Consider the following 19118-nt stretch of genomic DNA (forward strand, 5'->3'; position numbering starts at 1 on the left):
TGATACGTGCAGTTTTGTCTTGCCAGCTGGTCGCTGCTGAACAGTCTGGTTTCATCTTTGCAAACTTTCTGACAGTGTCTCTGAACTGGTTGGTTCCAGCCCGAAAGAATTTGTCGCTTTATCTTCAGCACTGAGCAATGTGCAGTCAGACGACACTGAAATGTTCTTGCAGATGTCACGAATAATTAGGAAAAAGCTTATTCAACAGCCCCGAAAATGTTGGGCTCTCTAGTGCACGTGAGCCTGCTCCAGGTAGGCTGGAATGAGCAGCGCTGGTGCAAGGAGGGAGATGCTGAGCAACCCCTGAAGCTGAGCTCCTGCTCCCATCGGCTCGAAGGCTGGGGCTGCCGAGCGGCTGGCCGCCAGCGATGGCGTGTGTGCGTACGTGTGACACCGTCATGTGCCCCTGGCACCGAATTCACTGTGTCATGTGAGGCCCTTTACGTTTCCTCACAGATTTTATTTGTCCTCGTTGGACAAGCAAGCTAGCAGTGACAGAACGCACTCGAAGTGAACGAAACGTGAAGAAATTTAATTTTGCTTTGTCTGTAGATTGTTTGTTTGTTTGTTTTGTTTTTTAAGCTTTTTGGAGCCCAAGGGCCTGGTAGCACTCGTATGCTTGCCAGGTATTGCAATATTATTTTCTTTTGTCTATTTATTTTAACTGATTTTTAAGCCGTTGAAGTCTTCCATTATCTCTTTTTCTTGCTGAAAGTCCTGTTCAGAATACAGCTGTCAGCAAGCTGACCGGAAAATGGAAATCTAGTGAGTAACCCCTGAAACCTCTATTCTAATGTAGATTTAAAACAAGGCATGAGTGTCACCTAGTGTAACAGTTGTCTTCGCTGGTAAGAATAGGAGAAGCGTCATCTCTGGAAACTTCAGTTTGGGGACACAGTTCTCATTTTTTCTTGCTGAATTCTGCCAGTAGAGGGTGGAGAGTAATTGAGCAGCCTCAACCTCCATATATAAACACAACAAAATTAGGTAGCTTAAGTTCTTTGTGGCTTAAGCAATTTTATTGTGGTGAATATTTGAGTCTGAATTTTCTTCTGAGTGTTGTGCTTGCTGTTGCGGAGTCGCTGGGAGCTGTTGCTTTCACTCGGGCAGGTTTTAGGACATATGTGAAGGAATGTCAGAGCCTATAGGGAATGGGGGTGTCGGGGCCGCCCTGTGCAATGCTGAATTTGAATATTGAATGTTATTTCTTGTTTTAATTCTTGCTATTTTTACCCCATTCTTTCTCTGCTCTCTCGTATCAGTCTTCTCATTCTCTTATCCTGCTTTGATCTTTCCAGAACTGCTGTTTTGGAAATGTCATGGCTTTTGTGATAGCTTGACTATATATAATTTTGAAATATTTAGTACAGTAACACCAAAAACTGATGCTACATCAGTCGTAATTGAAAGTTTGAAAATGGATTCCAAAACAGAAGCAAGGTAGGCTGTGTGTTGCTGTGCAGATCCCTTTGCTCTTTAACTTCATGAGCAGGTAAATGAACAGTCAGTAACTCACCATGCCGTTCGTGTCATATACACTTTTTTGTGTTATGTGGCAGCAAGTTGCAGGACAGTTAGGCCTTTAATAACAGAAACGTGTGCACATTATGAAATGCATGATTCATAAATTTTCTCCAAAGTGTTGAGAGTGATAGATTTACTGACAGTCTCTTTAAAAGCAGATATTCATGGCCCAATCCATGCATGGTTTTAAAATTCAGCTACCTTCAATGAATGCAATAAATTTGGCATGTTGTCATAGAGATGACTGCCGAACTAAATAAATAGTAATAAGACGAGCGTTCGAAGTGGAAGTTTAGTCAGCTGTTTTTATTGGCATAGGATTTTTTTCTCCAGATGTCTCCCATGATGGAAAATGTTGTAGTGAAAACTGTGATAATGTATTAGTGATTTATTGCATTAATTTCAGGCGCAAGAAGATGCTGAGAAGCTTCGTTCAGTTGTGATGCCTATGGAGAAGGAGATTGCAGCTCTAAAGGAAAAACTGACAGGAGCTGAAGAAAAAATAAAAGAGCTGGAAGCATCCAAGGTGAGGTGGAGTTTAATTGTGTCCCAATTTGTATCTTGCATCATGGTAGCTTGATGCAGGTAAGCGATGACAAACTTTCTAAAGAGAAAAAGTGGTAATACGAAGCTTCTCACGCACGATATATCTCTTCTCCTGTAGTGCAAAGAACGTATTTGGCCTACTTATGCTGTGTTTCTGTTTTTAGAGTTGGGTAACGTGTATATCATCTGTACTTAGCTTTAATTGCGTAAGTTCAGCTCTACTGGAAATAAAAGGGAAAGAGAAAAGCTCTAGAAAAATAGCTTTGTTTCACCTCTCCAACAGATTAATGTCAATTAATGTTTCATCTCTCCTTAGATTAATGTCATGCTTAAAGCCACAGAAAGATTTGCATTTGGCACAACTTTTTAATCTACTTCCCTCCAGCATCTGCTATATTTCGTTTTCTAATCCTGGGCATAAAACTGAGGCAATATGACCAGAATTTTGTGCGTCTTTTATTGATTTCTTGGCAGCAACTTCCAGTATCCCTTTCTATGAATCTGAGCTTTCCTTAAAGTATAAGAGATTTACCCAGCATTTCTGTATCCTTCAGGTGTCTCAGAAACCCTGTTTAGCTTTCTTATCAGCTGTGGAAGGTAACTAATATCTGCGATTAGTGTAAGGTAGTTGCGTTTAATGTGCTGTTTTATACAGAGAGAAGGATAGCTTTTATAATGAATATTTTATCTTGAAAATCAAGTATGCTGAAATTACAAAATAACCTAGTATTTGGGTGTTTTTCCTTGTGGTCTTCTGGCTCACATTCTTTTAAAAGATAATCCTAATAGACGCTCATCACTTGCTCAAATTCTTTCTCTTGTTTTCCCTATTAGTTCCACTTGGAGGTCTGTCTGGGGTTTGAGGGAGGAGCGTAACAGTCTTGACAATTTTACTATATTGATTGACAGGCCGTGCTGGAGCTTTTTCCCTTCTTCTCGGTAGATTTGTTATGCTAATCCATTTTCATTGCAAGGCTGAATTTGGGCCAGGGGAGAAGATACGAATCCTTTCTTTTCTTGTGCTCAACTCTCTCCTCTTTTTTTCTTTTCTTTTTTTCTTCACAGCAGTCTGGAACTTTCCCATTAACTCTAGTTTTAACATCTTAAGTTGCTCTTATCTCCCTCTTCCATTATAGGCAAGAACTATCTGAGTAAAACTGACTGTTTCAGGGCCAGGAGTTTTGTTGGTGTCTGTCAGCCCTCTAAAATCTGAGCATGTCACTCAATGGGATGAGTAAAAGAAAAGCACAAGTCTCTTGAAAAAGAACAGATGTTTTATCCATTTTTTTGAGATTTTGTGTGTTTTCTTTCTGGGTTTGTTGTTGTTTGTTTGTTTGTTTTTTAAAAGGTCCACTTTGGACAGTGATTCTTACCAAAGAAAATAACTTCACACCCTTAATTGTTACTTGCAGTCAGTTCTATTTCATTATTCCTCTTGTCTAGAGTTCCCAGTAGTTCTATTTCTGTCGCCTTTTTAGCTGAATTGGAAAGAATTGCTATTTTTTATCTAGCAAGGAGATGCTGGTCCAGCTTTTCTGTGTATCCCTGCCCTCTTTTCTCTTTTTAAACACACAGGTAGTTGGGAAGTTGTTAAAGTGCTTTGATCAATGGCACTATAAAAATGCAAGGTATTATTTTGATTTGTATTATTAGACTGGTATGAGGACTGACAGGTTGTGCGGAATGAGAGATACCTTTGACTTTTCTGTTGATCGTGATGAAATCCCTCAGATCTGCTTTGAGTCGTGCTGTTTTGTTTTTCAGTGTCAGGTATTTAGCTGGATCCGTGAAACAATGCATTTCTTTTGTTTCCTGCAAGGCTGTTCCAGCCTTCCCAAAGGTGATTCTTTGAGTCTGATTTCTCCTTTCAAAGGCTACCAGGCTTGCAGGCAGAAGACTTAGGCTAACAGACTTGCAGACAGATACTATCCTAGGGCAGGGGAAGCTGTCCCCACCATTAATGCCAAATTAACACGGAAGGATTATCCTAGAATTCTGAATTAGCATCTGTGGCTTCAGGCGGTGTTGAGAAAGATGAAGAACAACTCTGTGGAGCCAGTCAGGAATTGCCTGAAGGCTTTCACTTCTTTTAAAATAAAAACTCATGTGATTCCTGACTCAGAAAATCATAAAACTCTGTAGGACCATAAAGAAATCCCTTGGCCAGTTCCATGCTCCAAGATGGGATCCATCTGTACGTCCATTATGTTTGACAGACATTTATGTAGCCTTATCTTAAAAGATTTCCAGTGGAGATTCTCTAATCTCTGCAGGCCTGTTGTTCCAGTTCTTTGTTGGCTTTGCTGTTTAAAAAAACAAAGCAAAACCCAAAAGCTTCCTAATGTGTTTCCTCACTCTTCCTTACTGCAACTGCTTTTTATCCTGTCCTCCATGGACAGATTTTCCTTTCCTTTTGCAGCAATCTTCCATGGGTTTGAATGTTTTTTTTTTTCTTGCCTGTCCTCCAGTTTTCTCTTGTCTTAGGCTACATCCCTGGTTTAGTTCTATCTTGCCTCATAGTCATGTTTTCTAACTATTGTCACACTGTTCTGAACTGTCTCCACATCCTCTTTGGAGGTGTAAAACCCCAAACCAGATACAGTAATTCAGCTGTTGCCTTATCAGTGCTGCTTAAAGGACTACTTCGTTGTCTGTTGTTCTTGGATAGTAGCCTCCTTACCACCTCTGTGCGTGGTGCTGTTGTTGTTGTGATCTAACTGCTGAAGCTCTCAACATACTTACATGTTTGATTTAGCAGAATTTTAATGAGTAAATAATTTAATACAAGTAGTACTTGCTCACTGGTCGTTGAATATTCGTGATTCCTAGAAATAAACTTGTGCGTGGCATCTGTATGTTACCCAAACAGGAGGCACTATAATTTGTAATAAAAAGGAAATGACTGAGAGTGCCCTCCACTGAGATGGTTTTTCCTCTCTTTATTCAGGTTAAAGAATTGAACCATTATTTGGAAGCTGAAAAGTCATGTAGGACAGACTTAGAGATGTATGTGGCCGTTCTCAATACTCAAAAATCAGTCCTGCAAGAAGATGCAGAGAAGTTACGGAAAGAACTGCATGAAGGTACCTATCTCATGATAATCCTTTTGACATTCCTACACTGAGGATGCAAGAAACAAGATAGCTGTTTATTCTCTTCTGATTTCTTCTCTGAGTTGGATTGAAAAATGTAGTGTGGAAAAAAAAAAAAGAGTAATTTAAATGTAAAAGCTCTTGAAATGTTAATAGAATAATTGACTTTGGTGTCCTCTTATGAGAGAGAAAAATAAACAAATCCATTCCCTCCAAGGGTGATGTTGAGAATCAGAAATTCATGGTATTGCAAGCTTCATTCTTATTAAAGTGATTTTGCTGGTCTCCTTATTTATGTAGAATTATTAGCATTATTTCCATAAGACAGTCTAGCAAGGATTTGCTTCCAACTCTGGAATATGTCAATTGTGAATGCCTGGTGAGGGAATGGATGTGTCAATGTATTTGCATGCCAGTACAGCACAGAATCACTGTAGAGGAACGAAAAGCGGAACGTTCTGCTGAAATAAATAGGAACTTACAAGGCATCATTTTAAGAAGGACAATAAAAAACAGACTATTAGAATTTATGAACAAAGTTACAATGTTAGTCTGCTAATTGAAAAATCATAAGTTATAATATATCCCTATTCCCAAGCCAGGTTTGGGAATTACAAAAATGTCATATTTCATCCTAAATAGGCGTTGAACAAAGCCTGACTGTTTCTGATTAGAACAATAACTACTTTTATTCATGAGGATGCTTCTCTTTGGAAAAGAGGTTTAAAAAATGTTTGACTCTTTCTCTTCTTGAATAGTCTGCCATCTCTTAGAGCAAGAACGACAACAGCACAACCAGTTGAAACACACATGGCAAAAAGCCAACGACCAGTTCTTGGAGTCTCAGCGTTTGCTGATGAGGGACATGCAACGTATGGAAATAGTTCTGACCTCTGAGCAGCTCCGACAAGTTGAGGAACTGAAAAAAAAGGATCAGGTTACTTGCTGCTTTCCTCTCTCTTGTAGAAAAAGACTGTAGAGTTGTAATGGTCTGCCAGGTTCTGAAAGCACATGCTAGAGACGAGAGAACAGATCATAGTTTTAATTTTATTCTTAACTGGGTTAAGTGTTAATAGTTCCAAAAAATGACAGCTAATGATTTTAATAGAAACTGTCTATTTGTACAAATATTTCAATATTCATATATATAGTAACTAAAAAAGTAATGTTGCTAATATTGTTAAATGAAAGGTTAATAATATCCAGAATTTAAGCTTGGAAGAAGAAACGTTTTTCTGTGATGCAAAAGAACTGGGTTAAGGATATTAGGATGGCAAGTTTCACTTCTAGGTTTTTTTTCTATATGTACCTTGCTCAGGAATAAACTAAAAGAGTTTCATAGTAATTTCTCTTACACAAGTGATTGTGTACATGCTTTATGACTTACTATTCTTTGATGTCTTTCTTCTTGAGTCATTTTGTGTATCTTCTATTGCATTGCTTAGTGTGATCAAGGTACTTTTTCTTTTCACATTTGGTTTTAATGTTCATGCTGGTATAAGTGAGGTCATTAGTGGTGCAAGCATGTTAGCAGGTGATATACAATAGCTAGTGTAACCAACTATTTTTATTGTTACCTATTTGGTAATTCCTTTAATGAGAATTTTGAACTAAATAAGTAGTATCTTTTTTTGAATAAAATTATTCTACAGCATGAATCAGCAACTAAAAGTGAAAAATAAGTTCTCCTTTAGATCAGCATAGAGGTTCTCCTTTAGATCAGCATAGAGGCACACATGCCTTGTGAGATGAATACTAGCTTTTCAACCAAGTGAATCCTTCCCAGTGTCGTCTTTGAAGCTTAGCTTATCTTGAAAGCTAATGTCGTGGCTGCTAAGACAAAAATGAATCCTGCTTATATGCTTTGTCCATTGACCACTGACTTCTAGGAAGAAGATGATCAGCAGAGACTTAGCAAAAGAAAGGAGCAGAAGCAAAAGGATTCAGATGATGAAACGAAAGCTTCATGTTCTCTAACCCATGAGGAATCCCTTACTCAGTTTTCTAATGAAGAGGTAAAACAATTGAATAGTTCAAAGCAACTTTGAATAATTTTGCATTCTTCAGGGTGTTCATTATAAAGACAAATGGAAACTTAATGTCCTTTATTCTCTACAGTTTTTAATTCTTAATAAGCAATTAAATACTTTTTTTACACTTGAATACGTAAATTCTAATAAAGATTGGAAGACAATACTTTAATACCTTCTGAGAGGTCCGGTTAAAAATTATAACTTACCTTCTGCCTTGTGGATATTAATTGTTGTTAATGTCTGTTGGGATTTATAACCACTTCATAACACACCTGAACCTTCAGAATTAAATCTGTTAAACCTGAATGTTCAGCAAGTGTATTGCAGCTAATTGCTAATCTGCCTGTAGATATCTGTTTTGAATTTAGGCTGATTAGACTAGTCTGTGGTCACTGACTGCTAAGTTAGGTAGTTGCTTAGCATGTGTAAATTAGCACTATTTTGTGTGTGTGTGTGTGTGCACACACATGTGTGCTAAGCTACAGCCAGCTGTGCAAGTTGAGGTTTTTGGCCACGTAAGTTCAGCAGCCAGAAATAAGCTGCTTTAGCCAAGCCAGAAGCCGGGGCTCAGCACCAAGTTTTTGCTGAAGCTGCTTGTGCTGTATTAGTAAACTCATTATAACAGCCAGGAAAATTGATACTGCTGGATGTCATTAGCAAGCCGTTTTTGTGTTGTAGAAAGTCATACACTTGGTCAAGATGAAACTGTATGTGAGAATTTGCCTTAGCTTTTCATTTGTGAAGAAACAAGTCCAGTGAGCCTGCAGCTTGGACCATGGGAACAATGTCAAAACTGGCAGTTATTTCTCCTTTTCCAATGTGTTTTGCCTGTTTATCTGATCATCTGACAGGTTCCATTTTGGTTTTGTAGCTCCAAGTGGGGACAAATAAATAAAAACAAACTCAGTTTTGTGCTGTAGAGGTTCGTGTAAGCCTCAGGAGATCTGAGAAGCTGCAGTGTGAACTGAATGTTTGCCTATTTTGTTTATCCTTTTTAAAGGAAAATAATGTATATATTCCAGAATCTGGCCTCTATTGCTTATCAGTGATTTGTAGCAGGTTATGATGCTCTTTCAGAACTAGTGCAGAATGCAGAAAGAAGTTCAAAATTGTAACTTCTAAACGTAGCTGAGATTTGTTTCTACCCTTTATCTTATAGCAAGGGGATACTACTTTCTTTCTCTGTTTCAAATACTGTGTTGAATACTAACAACACTTCTGCATCCAGATATGCGAACGAGAGCCTTTAATAGGGAACCAAAGGCTTGTCTTCCCACATTTGCTTTAATCTCAGTTCCTGGGACACGCTTTACTCTCTTAAGCACTACATTTATTTAATTCTAGGAAGTATACACAATGGAATATTTTACAGTTAGAGTTAGGGTATAATTTCCAGAGTGGCTTTGTCTTTGTCTGTGAATTTGTTTTTGGTTGCTATTTATGACCATTTTTAGCTGTACAGAATGTGTTTTACAGGAGGTAATAAATCGTATTATCAGTCATGTCTTACAGTTTGTCATACTTTGGCTTGTAAGCTGCTTTGAACATATAATTGGCTTTCCAGTTTGCAACTACAAACATGATTTAACTGTATCGTCAACCGTTGTTGTCCAAAGATGCAGTTGTCTGCAAGTTCCTATTGTTTTCACTTGTTTTTATGAACTACTTCAACATGTATATTTACATTTTAAAATACTTGTAATAATTCCATGCCTGAAAAAAGATGCTTAAAGTAAGGCATTTCCACAACAGTCATAATAATTGCATACTATATAATTATGAATTATAAATATATAAATATAAATATATAGAATAATACATCATTATAATGTTTAATCTGTCTGTTACATTCAAAGTTGGTGTTTAGTTTTTCAGTAATTCCTGTGAAAACTTGAGACAGAGTTAAAGCTCAGATCTGTAAGTGTGGGCATGCTATTAAATACAATTTGAAATCTGTGATTGCAGACAGAGTAACAAAGAATGGATTTTTTTGTGTCTTATTCAGTAAAATAACTGCTGTTCTTTTGTATATCTGCACTGAACTTAAAAATTTGACTCAGATATTTTTCTTGCTATATTTCAAAATGCCCCCAAAACCAGACTCTTGTAGTTATAGGACAGAAAAAGATTCCTTATTTTAAACACCTGCGTGGATGTGCTAGCCACCTGCTAGTCTGTGCTGGACCTACTTCTGAATGTAATATTTTTATATATTTAGACTTTGCATGTCTGATGGCAAAACAATCACACAAGAGGTTGGAAGGTGTTTTGAAAAGTGTCTTATACTTTTTAAATAAAGCATTACTATTCTGTTTTTCAGTGCAACAAGTAAATAAAAAAAATAGATTGAGACTTGTGTTCCTTACACAAGTCACGAGACAGTTAGTATAGCTTTTGGTATTCCCGCTGCCTAGTGTGCTTTTCTGTTTAAGCCCAACCTTTCCTCTTCCGTTTTCTTTTATGTAACAATGATCTTTTAAATGTCATAAGAAAATATTTCTTTCTCTTAGGATATTTTGTCAGATAATCATAACAGAAGAAAGAAATAGAAGAAGAATATTCACCTGTCAGTATAGAGCAGATACTAAATGCATCATTTTTCATTTATGATGGGTGTTATGGTCATCTTCTAAACACCATTCTGGAAGTGGAATATTTGCCTTCTGCTGTGTAGATCATAGTTCTAAGAGTCATTTTGCAAGTCTCTCCCTTCTTTAATGGAAGAAGTGCCTTGCTTTGAATATTGAAAGAGATGTAAGGTAACTGCTTCCTTGCCAAGTGAGCTGGCAGCAAAGCACGTTCTTACCAAAGCACTCTTAAAAGAAGACTTTTTTGTTTGTTTTTTTGGAAGTTGCAGCTGGTAGATTTCAGTTCTGTATCGTTTTCTCTGCCGTCTTAAGTTTAGTGATCAGATGTTCTTACCAAAGCCAATTTAGACCTGCAGTTATCATGTCTGATCCTTAGTGTCCAGCTATGTGTCCATTTATACTGCGCTTCTAGAACAGAGTATGTAAAGTTTTCTTCTGTGTTTTTCAATTCCAGGTGCATTTAAATAGCACCCATGGCTCAGTCCATTCATTGGATGCAGACTTGCTTCTGTCTTCTGGTGAGTCTTTCAATAAAACGGATAATGATATGTTTAAGGATGGACTACGGAGAGCACAGTCAACAGACAGTCTGGGGACATCTGGATCTTTACAGTCCAAAGCTTTAGGATACAACAACAAAGCAAAATCTGCTGGGAACCTGGATGAGTCAGATTTTGGACCACTCGTTGGAGCAGATTCAGTGTCTGAGAACTTTGATACGGCTTCGCTTGGGTCTCTGCAAATGCCAAGTGGGTTCATGTTAACCAAAGATCAGGAAAAAGCAATCAAAGCAATGACACCAGAGCAAGAAGAGACTGCTTCCCTTCTTTCCAGTGTTACGCAAGGGGTAGAAAGCGCTTACGTATCCCCTAGCGGTTACCGCTTGGTTAGCGAGACGGAGTGGAATCTACTGCAGAAAGAGGTGAGTGGGCAGCGCGTGTCCGCTGTGGTCACTGGCGGTGTTAGGCGAGGGCCTGGCAGGCGCAGCCTTCGGTCTTGCAAATCTGAGGTGAGGGGGGAAGAAGATGGGAGAAAACAAGGAGAAAAATGGGAATCTAGGAAAAAAAAATTGTAGTGCAACTGGGCTGGCTAGGAAAAGGTGCAGAGCTAGCAGTGCTGTTCTGTGCACCCCGTGTATTTACGGAGGATTATGCATGGAGTGCACTTGAGAAGTGAGCAACCAAGATATGCGTAACGTCAGGCTGCTACCGAGCAAGCTTCAGAAAATTGCCAGGGACTTGCTTCGTAAGAAACCAATTTTTGAGAGCAGCAGGCAGCAGGCTAGACTTAACGCTGTGCCAGCGTCAGTCCCTCTCTGTACGAGTGACCACGGAAACTTGCTTCTGAGTGTTCTGCCTGTCAGTTCTTCAGTAGCTTTATGTGATGCCAGTTCAAAATCTGCTTTTGGTCTTTTGCTGAAGAGAGAAGCATTATGTGGCTCCTGCACTTACTGTTTCAGAAGAAGAGAGGCCAAGGAGTAATAAAAAAAAGGTGGGGGGTGGCAGGGAGGAAGGTAACATTATCAGAAATGGGTGAAAGGGAAGAAAAGGTGAAAAAGAGGAATGTAGGGATGCAGGTGGGAAAGGAGGAGGGGTGGCAAAGGATGGATGGAGTGGAGAACTGAATATTGATGATATTTAACTTCTCAACTTCCCGGAATTCACCCTGTCTGCAAAGATCTCTCCAAACCTGTTGTAAAGTTGCTATTTTTTTGTGTTGCTACTAGTCTATAATGTCAAGAGAGGTAAGGGAGGTAAACTACAGTGTAGCGATCTCCGAGCAGAGTTAAATGCTCGACTCTTGAGTGCTTCCTTGCCCTGTTGACATTTGGATGCCGTTTCACTCCAGCCCTTTCTCAGAATCCGTGGAAGAAACACACTGCTTCCCACGTATTTCTGGAGGCAGGAGTACGGGCAGGGCATGCGAATGCCGCTCTGTGTGGGAGGAACATGGAGTGGCAAAAAGGGATTCCAGCTCGGACCCGACTCAGAGCTGTAGCTTCGGAAAAACTTCCGTTTGTTCCCTTAGCCAAAACTATTACGTTTGCAAAGCAGCGGCTGGTTTCCTCTGCATTCTCTGTCGTCGTTGTCCCCCCAGCCGTTTTTGCTGCCTGTCTGTTGGGGTGGTTTTGTTTTCTTTTGCCCATCTCTATTCTTTCCCTTTTTCTCTTTTTCAGTGCAGATCAGACTGAGTCAGACCAACCGTTTTTCTAGCTGATTATTCGGTGTCTGATACTGAGCAATACTGGAAGAGGGTATTAAAAAAGTAAATAAAACTTGATGGCGGCTGTAGCACAAAATTAGTAAATGTCATTGCAAAAATGTTCAAAGCTCAGTTATAGGGAGAAAAAGATTCTGAAGAAAGTCCTGACCTGGTGAACTGACTTTCTTTTTAATTGATTTGTGCTGATTAAAAAGCTCTGTGATACTGTATATAATTCGACTTGTAGTAGAATATAATTGCATGAAAAAATGCTACAGCTTGTTGAGATCTCTTCTCCAAGATGTCTATTTCTATACAGACAATTAAGTACTATATTTCAAAAGGACACACTGAATGGCTTGATAAACTCTTGCGTGTCATGGCTTATTGCTCTTGTGCTAGTAGTGGGATTTATGCCAGGAAAAGCTGATTTACAGCATCTGATTTACATTGCCCTTTAGTTTTAGAGTGACTTAATCTTACTGTTACGTGATTCTGCCACTGCCTTTTATCCATAATACTTTGTGCTCATACAACACACCTGAGAGTATATAGCACTCCTGCATTCCTTAGAAAGTTTGTGACCCTTATGGCAGGTGATGACTCTGTTCTCCAGGTGCAGAACGCGGGGAACAAGCTGGGCAGGCGCTGTGATATGTGCTCAAATTATGAGAAGCAGTTGCAAGGGATCCAGCTTCAGGAGGCCGAGACGAGAGACCAGGTGGGATTTCTCTTCCAGCTCTAGCAAGATTTTTACAGCTGTAGGAATTATTAAGGATGCAGCAATGAACCATCTGTTGTTTTATTCGTTGGTTCTAATTGAAGGATGTCAACATACATAAAATCTGGATAACTTATGTCATTTTACTGATGTAATCCGATTTGTCAGTGCTTGTTTATGATCATGGACTCTGCATATACATATTTCTTAAATATTTACCTCAGGGAGCGACTTTACATGATGCTATAAATTTTTGCGGTAGAGGCACTGTTTTGTAAAAAGTGTGCTCACGCAGAAGTCAGTATTCTTCATAATTTATATTCTAAAATGCTTTTCATGCATTAAATTCTACTTTCTTTGATACTGCGAGAGTTATTAACAGCGAAGGAAAAACTAGAGGATCTCATCCTAGCAGCACAAAATGACCCTAAAGTATCGGAGGGTCTGTTCCCTACCATGTATTGAACCATCTTCAGAAGGGTAGGAAAGGCATGGGTCACATTCTGCTGCAAAGTCAGTGACTGGAGTCTTTACATGGTGATGGTCCGGTACAATTTGATGTCCTGTGTTTCCTTACAGGTACAATCTGTGACGCAAGGTGTTTCTTTCAAAAGAAAAATAAAGGAGCTTTTGGGTTGCAAAGGGTTTGGAGGGATTTGTTTTGTTGTTTGGAGATGGGATATGGGGTGGGTTATATTTATATTCAGGGAGTAAATATCCTCCCTCCCACCCCAAGAATGGAAAGTTAAATTGTTTTGTTGTAACACCACAGGTGAAAAAGCTGCAGGTGATGCTGCGGCAAGCTAATGAGCAGCTGGAAAAAACAATGAAAGACAAACAGGAATTGGAGGATTACATGAAACAAAGTGCTGAGGACTCCTCTAATCAGGTAAAAGCATTCTGTAATAAGGTCACTTTTGAATAATGTTTCCTGATTCCTTGTATGTGACATGAACTGTCTGCCGTAGAGGCAACAAAAATGAGAATTAGTTGAGGGTTAGTTGTGCTCCATCTAAGTGGCAGTCTGCCACAGTTTCCAGATAAGTCTGGCATGTTTCTATTATCGTGTTACCCAGTTTTGGTCCTAAAGTTGCATCTCCTGACTCAGTTCTTTTGACTCAGTTGTGACTGTTTTTTCTGGATTGTTTCTTTCATTTTGAACCCTGTCAGTTTGATGTCCAAGCCATGTTTCTCAAATATAATGTCCGGAAGTCAGGTGTCACAATGGCAGAATAAATTTCTTTAGTAATTTACTAAATTTGTGATCCAAGCTGAAGGGTTGTATGGTGTTTTCTGTTTGTTTTATGCTCTTAGACAACCTCCTAGTTCTTCAGCAAGATACCTTTCTCTTAGCTTATTTTATAGCATGCTTAGGATATGGTCTGAGGCCCTTTCAGCTAGGGGTGCTGCTATGTCTCTAGCTTAAGGTTTTGGCAACTTAAAAGACCTGTTTTGCAGACACCTGGAATTGTGTTTGATCTAGAATGTGGTATGCTCTGTTAGATCTGAGACTCCTTTTCTGCTAAACTTGAAATCCATTATGGAGGTGATCATTGGAATTTGAGCAATGCGTGGAAGTAGCCCTGTGCTCTGGATCACTGCGTTGCTGTTCACGCCGCTTAATCACGTCAATATTTGCCGCACAGTTAATGGACTAATGGTGAAGACACTCAGTTAATGAGTATCTGAGTAGGCAGATGATCCAAAATATGCACTAGACTTATGATTGTTTAAAGTGATAGCCAGCTGCAAAGATTTTTTTCAGTCTGGGATGCATCCATAGTTCTCCTAGCACAGTGGAGCCAAACAGTATGTGTGGTAGTCGTAGCTGTAAAGAGGGAGAAAAAAAAAAAAAAAGTCAGCTTAAGCCTATTAAAGATCACAATATTGGGGAAATACTTTACACAAGACTTTCGATTTGCTTCTCTTGAGCTGGAAGACTTTCCTTTTTCTCTCTCATGCAGTATTTTGTCTTACCATTGAAGTAGCAGTCATTAGAGGAAGTCGGTCTCCAATGACATGGATGGGGTTTTCCCCTTGGCTGTAGTAGCATGCTCTTGTTAAGTAATGCTCAATCATGCTGTTAAGCATGCCTTGCTGTGGTATTAACTTAACTGTAAAGTTTCTGGATATCTGTGTTTTCAGTGAAAGGAGTAAAAAGTTACTTTTCTTAAAGAAAATGCTGAAAATTTAGGTAGCAGCTTTACTGTTTCCCTTCAGTGCCTCTGAACTGTCTTACATTTGAGTTTGATTAGAATTAACTGCTTCTTATTTAGGGTTTTCTAAATAGAAGGTTAATATATTATTGGTATAGAATTGTAGTATCTCTTTACTTCTTACTGACTGAGCTGCTTTACTGCTTTACCAAGTAAGCCATTAATGAAAGAAATTTTAGTGGATGAATTTGAAGTTTCAAAGTGTATGTTAGTGATGATAAGGGGGAACAGAACTTCAGTGTTTATCTGTTCTTCAAAATCTGTTTCATGGGCTGTATCTTTATCTGTGTGGATTTTTTTTTGTTTTGTTTTGTTTTGTTTTGTTTTAGATCTCTTCACTCATGGCTAAATGTCAAAAGTCGGAGAATTTCCTCAACGAACTGCAGCAGGCGTTTTCCCAAGCCAAGAGAAGTGTCCAGGAGCAAATGGTAAGACAGCTTAATCCCGAAGATCGCTTGCCAGTGCTGTTTGTCTAACCTTGGGAGCTTGCTGTGTTTGTTAAGGACCGTTTGCCTTGCAAAGCAGCCACGCCTGACCAGAGAGAGCTGTGCATTTTGACAGGTGAAGATACTAAACAAGTGAGCTCTGAGAGCAAGTGCAGAACCCAAAACAGCTCGTAGGCTCTATCTCTAACACTCTTTGCTCTACAGGCTTTGCACACACAGTTTCTTAAAATCTGTTGGTGCTCCTTTCTGCCATATTCCCAAGGAGCTGTTATGGTTCGGGCTCTGTGGGAGAAGTTCTGCCTTTGGAGTTTAGTCTGACATTCTGCCCTAGTCTTTAAACTTAGGGTGGCAAGTATCGCCTCCCGGGAATCACGAGCACCGTACTCTCCCTCAATGCATCCTTCCCATTAAAGCATGGGGCTTGGTCTCTGTAGCCCTCAGCCCGTGGGAGAGCAGCTTCATGACTGGGCAACATCCCTGGAGTAGTGAAGCTTATGTCTTCAGCGACAGCTGTGATCTACCGTGGAATATTTTGAATATATACTTAATGGGTATCGCTTTCGTATTGTGACTACTGGGTTAAAAAAAAAAATTTTGCAGAATCAAGCACTCAAAATGAAGGAATGCTAGAAACAAGCTTTTCTATTTAACCTTATTTTTCTGCATTATTATGCATGCAAGTCTGTTGTCTGGTGATTACAAGATTTGGTAGGGTGGCTTTTGTTTGTTTTATGCCGGGCTCCTTATGTCTGTATGCGTGTAGATTAGTTTGGAGCTCACTAGTCAACTAGTTTTTTCCTCATTTATTATGTACATGTTATGCCCCTTTAGTATCTTATTTTACCCCAAATCTGAAGACAGAATAAGTTCTCTCAGGGCAGTTTTTTGTAGCATTCATCATTGCAGTATGAAAGAGCTTACAAATGCTAGTTAATATTTTCATCAGTTTGAGATTAATTCAAAGTGTTTTTACAAATCAGATTTCAGAATATCAGCCCTAACACCCAGCTAGAGATACATATGGGAAATTACTTGTTTTAAACTATTTAGAGTATCTTTTAGGAATTATGTCCAAGGACAGGAATAGAACCTCATTTTCTAGGGCAGAACCAAGTCTAACTTCCTGAGAGCAACTCATTCCCCTCTCTATTGGGATCAAGTTTCTTCTTTTTTCCCTCTCTTATGCCTTATGCAGCAGGGTGGGGAGTAAGAGCATTCATCAAGGGATCAACTGTTTTGACCGATGTTTTCCTCAAAATACAGTGAGAGGCAGATACCTGACACTGAGAATTTGAGATTGAATGTTTAAGGTTTTTCAATAACCTGATCTTACAGCTGAGTTGCTGGGTGATCTTAATAAATAGTACTGCCCGCTCCAGAAACCACATTTAATTTTTTTCCCTGCCTTCATGAGCGCAGCTAGCTAATGGATAGATATGGAAGAAAACTGGGAGATACAACAATGCCGTATTTATAGTTTTCTTTCTCTTGTCTGCCTGTACAGTTAAAATTCATCTTGATTTTATTTCTGGTGCATAGACCAGGCTAAGGAGAGGCCAGATTGTGTTGATCCACAAAGCCATTTTGTTTCCCTTCTTTATAAAAAGTATTAATTCACCAGACTTCTGAAAGCTATGGCAGCAAATGTGATAAATGGGGCATGAAAAGATCTGACCCGAAGTGAGAATTTATGCATTTTTTTTTTCCATTGAAGGCTGTCCTGACACAGTCAAGGGAGCAGGTTTCAGAAGAGCTGGTGAGACTACAAAAAGATAATGAAAGTCTTCAAGGAAAACACAGCTTGCATGTGTCTTTACAGCAAGCTGAAGATTTCATTCTGCCAGAAGCCACAGAGGTAAAACCTTTAAAAATCATTAACTATTAACACAATAAAACATGTGACCAGGACTCACTGGAAGAAGCTTCTTTAACAAAAAGCTGACTCACAGTGAACAATAATCCAGATTTAACCCTGTAAGTCCGTGAGGTACAAAAGCAGCTGTCCGATCCCACCAGTGATTGCGAGCAGTGCCGTGAGCATGCTCCAGGGTATGGACAGATAATAAAACAAATGAGATATCATGGCCTGACAGCTGATCTCTTGTCAGCTAACTGCCGGCGTATCCCGGTTCAGCTAGTTTAAGCTGTATTTTGCAACTGGGCGCACAATTGTTCTCTCACTGCAGCTTCACTCTAAGTGTTGATTCAGTAAATTAAGTCCATGACCTTAATTTCTGTCCTGACCTTACAGTTAAGAACCATTAATAATCCTGAGTCCTGAATAATGGTAAGCCTTGTCATCCTTTCCATGCCCGCTCCCTTGCACTCAAGCACGTCAGGTGTAAAAGCGTGGAAGCAAGGGCAGGTCCTAAGCCTGTGGAGATACGGATCTTTACAAGCTCTTTGCTTACGATAGCCAAGCAAAACATTAGCAATTCTGTTTTAAAACCTTTCTGGATGCAAGATCTGGTATGCTAGGACAAACCTTGGGGTAATATAACTTTGTCTTTGTCTTGCACGTTGGAAAATACAGTATTGTATTTATCTGAAGATCCTGCAGTAACACAAACTCTTATTAATCATTGATTCAGGAGCTCCGTGAGCTGATTTTAAAATATCGAGAAGACATAATTAGCGTGCGGACAGCAGCAGATCACCTTGAGGAGAAACTTAAGGCGGAGATTTTATTCTTAAAAGAACAGATTCAAGCTGAACAATATTTGAAAGAAAATATAGAGGAAACTCTACAGCTGGAAATAGAGAACTGCAAAGAGGAAATAGGTGAGCAGGGGATAAAACAGTCTCAAAATAGGAATATTAGAAAGTAGTAAGATAATTGAAGATTTTAGTGATAGAATAAATAGCTTTATCTGCATTTATCAAAAATGTCCTTTTTTGTTAAAAGGTGCAGCCAGACTGTGCAGCTGAAAACAAAAGTACAATTATTTATTTCCCTTTGATGTACCTTTGATGTAGCATACATTTAATTCTCCTTTAAATATTAACAAAAATAAACAGGAGCTGTCCTGTTTATTATCCTTTTCTTGCATTCAAGCTTTAATATTTTTGTTTTTCAGCTTCCATTTCTAGTTTAAAAGCTGAATTAGAAAGAATAAAAGTGGAAAAGGAGCAGGTAAGGAGTCCTTTCACTGTGTTTTTGTGTGTGTGTTTAAACAAAGACAATAGGATTCTTTTTTTCTGTAATCTAATGTCCTTCTATAACCTAAATATTAGGTTACCTAATAATATACCTAATAATCTGTAACCTAAATATCACCTTTGGCCATTTCTCTCCAGCTTCAGAAAGAAAAAGCTGGAGAGAGAGACAGAGATTATTTGAATGTCTTTCTAAGTATTTTTAAGCCCTGGGAAAGATATTCAGGCTGGATGCTTCCTGTACAGAGGGACTGTGTGAAATTAAAGTGTCAGATTTTTTTTTTTTTTTAATTATGCAGTTGGAAAGTTCTTCACAGGAAAACCTACAGCAGCTGGAGAGTCTGCAGGAAACAAAAAACACTCTGGAAGAGCAGCTGAAGAAGGAGACAGCAGCAAAGGTAGCTGTGGTGTCTGGCTATTAAGTAGATATGCATCTTTGATGATCAAACTAGTGGTCAAAGAGTATTACTACATAGGAATGGAAAAGGAAACTTTTGAATGTTAGCTAATATTCTGACAGTGCAATGGTCACCTGCAGTAGTCACCATGGGGTGCTGCCGAAATCTCTATCCCAGTCCCTGTGTATTTGGATTT

The 19118-nt window shown here is 39.0% G+C and overlaps 1 protein-coding gene across 2 annotated transcripts in view; it reads left to right on the forward strand.

The window, feature by feature from the left end:
- The window catches only part of RABEP1 (rabaptin, RAB GTPase binding effector protein 1), a 51577-nt gene that overhangs the window by 25422 nt on the left and 7037 nt on the right, over positions 1-19118 (forward strand). For both annotated transcript variants that reach the window (XM_026063588.1, XM_026063589.1), the window contains exons 6-17: positions 1931-2050; positions 5018-5153; positions 5921-6099; positions 7052-7177; positions 10238-10705; positions 12602-12706; positions 13479-13595; positions 15252-15350; positions 17083-17223; positions 17960-18149; positions 18446-18501; positions 18824-18922. In XM_026063588.1, the coding sequence (XP_025919373.1) occupies positions 1931-2050; positions 5018-5153; positions 5921-6099; positions 7052-7177; positions 10238-10705; positions 12602-12706; positions 13479-13595; positions 15252-15350; positions 17083-17223; positions 17960-18149; positions 18446-18501; positions 18824-18922 (1836 nt within the window). The remainder of the gene's footprint in view (positions 1-1930; positions 2051-5017; positions 5154-5920; positions 6100-7051; positions 7178-10237; positions 10706-12601; positions 12707-13478; positions 13596-15251; positions 15351-17082; positions 17224-17959; positions 18150-18445; positions 18502-18823; positions 18923-19118) is intronic.

The sequence above is a fragment of the Apteryx rowi genome, unplaced genomic scaffold (assembly GCF_003343035.1).
Source record: "Apteryx rowi isolate R43461 unplaced genomic scaffold, aptRow1 scaffold_20, whole genome shotgun sequence".
NCBI lineage: Eukaryota > Metazoa > Chordata > Aves > Apterygiformes > Apterygidae > Apteryx > Apteryx rowi.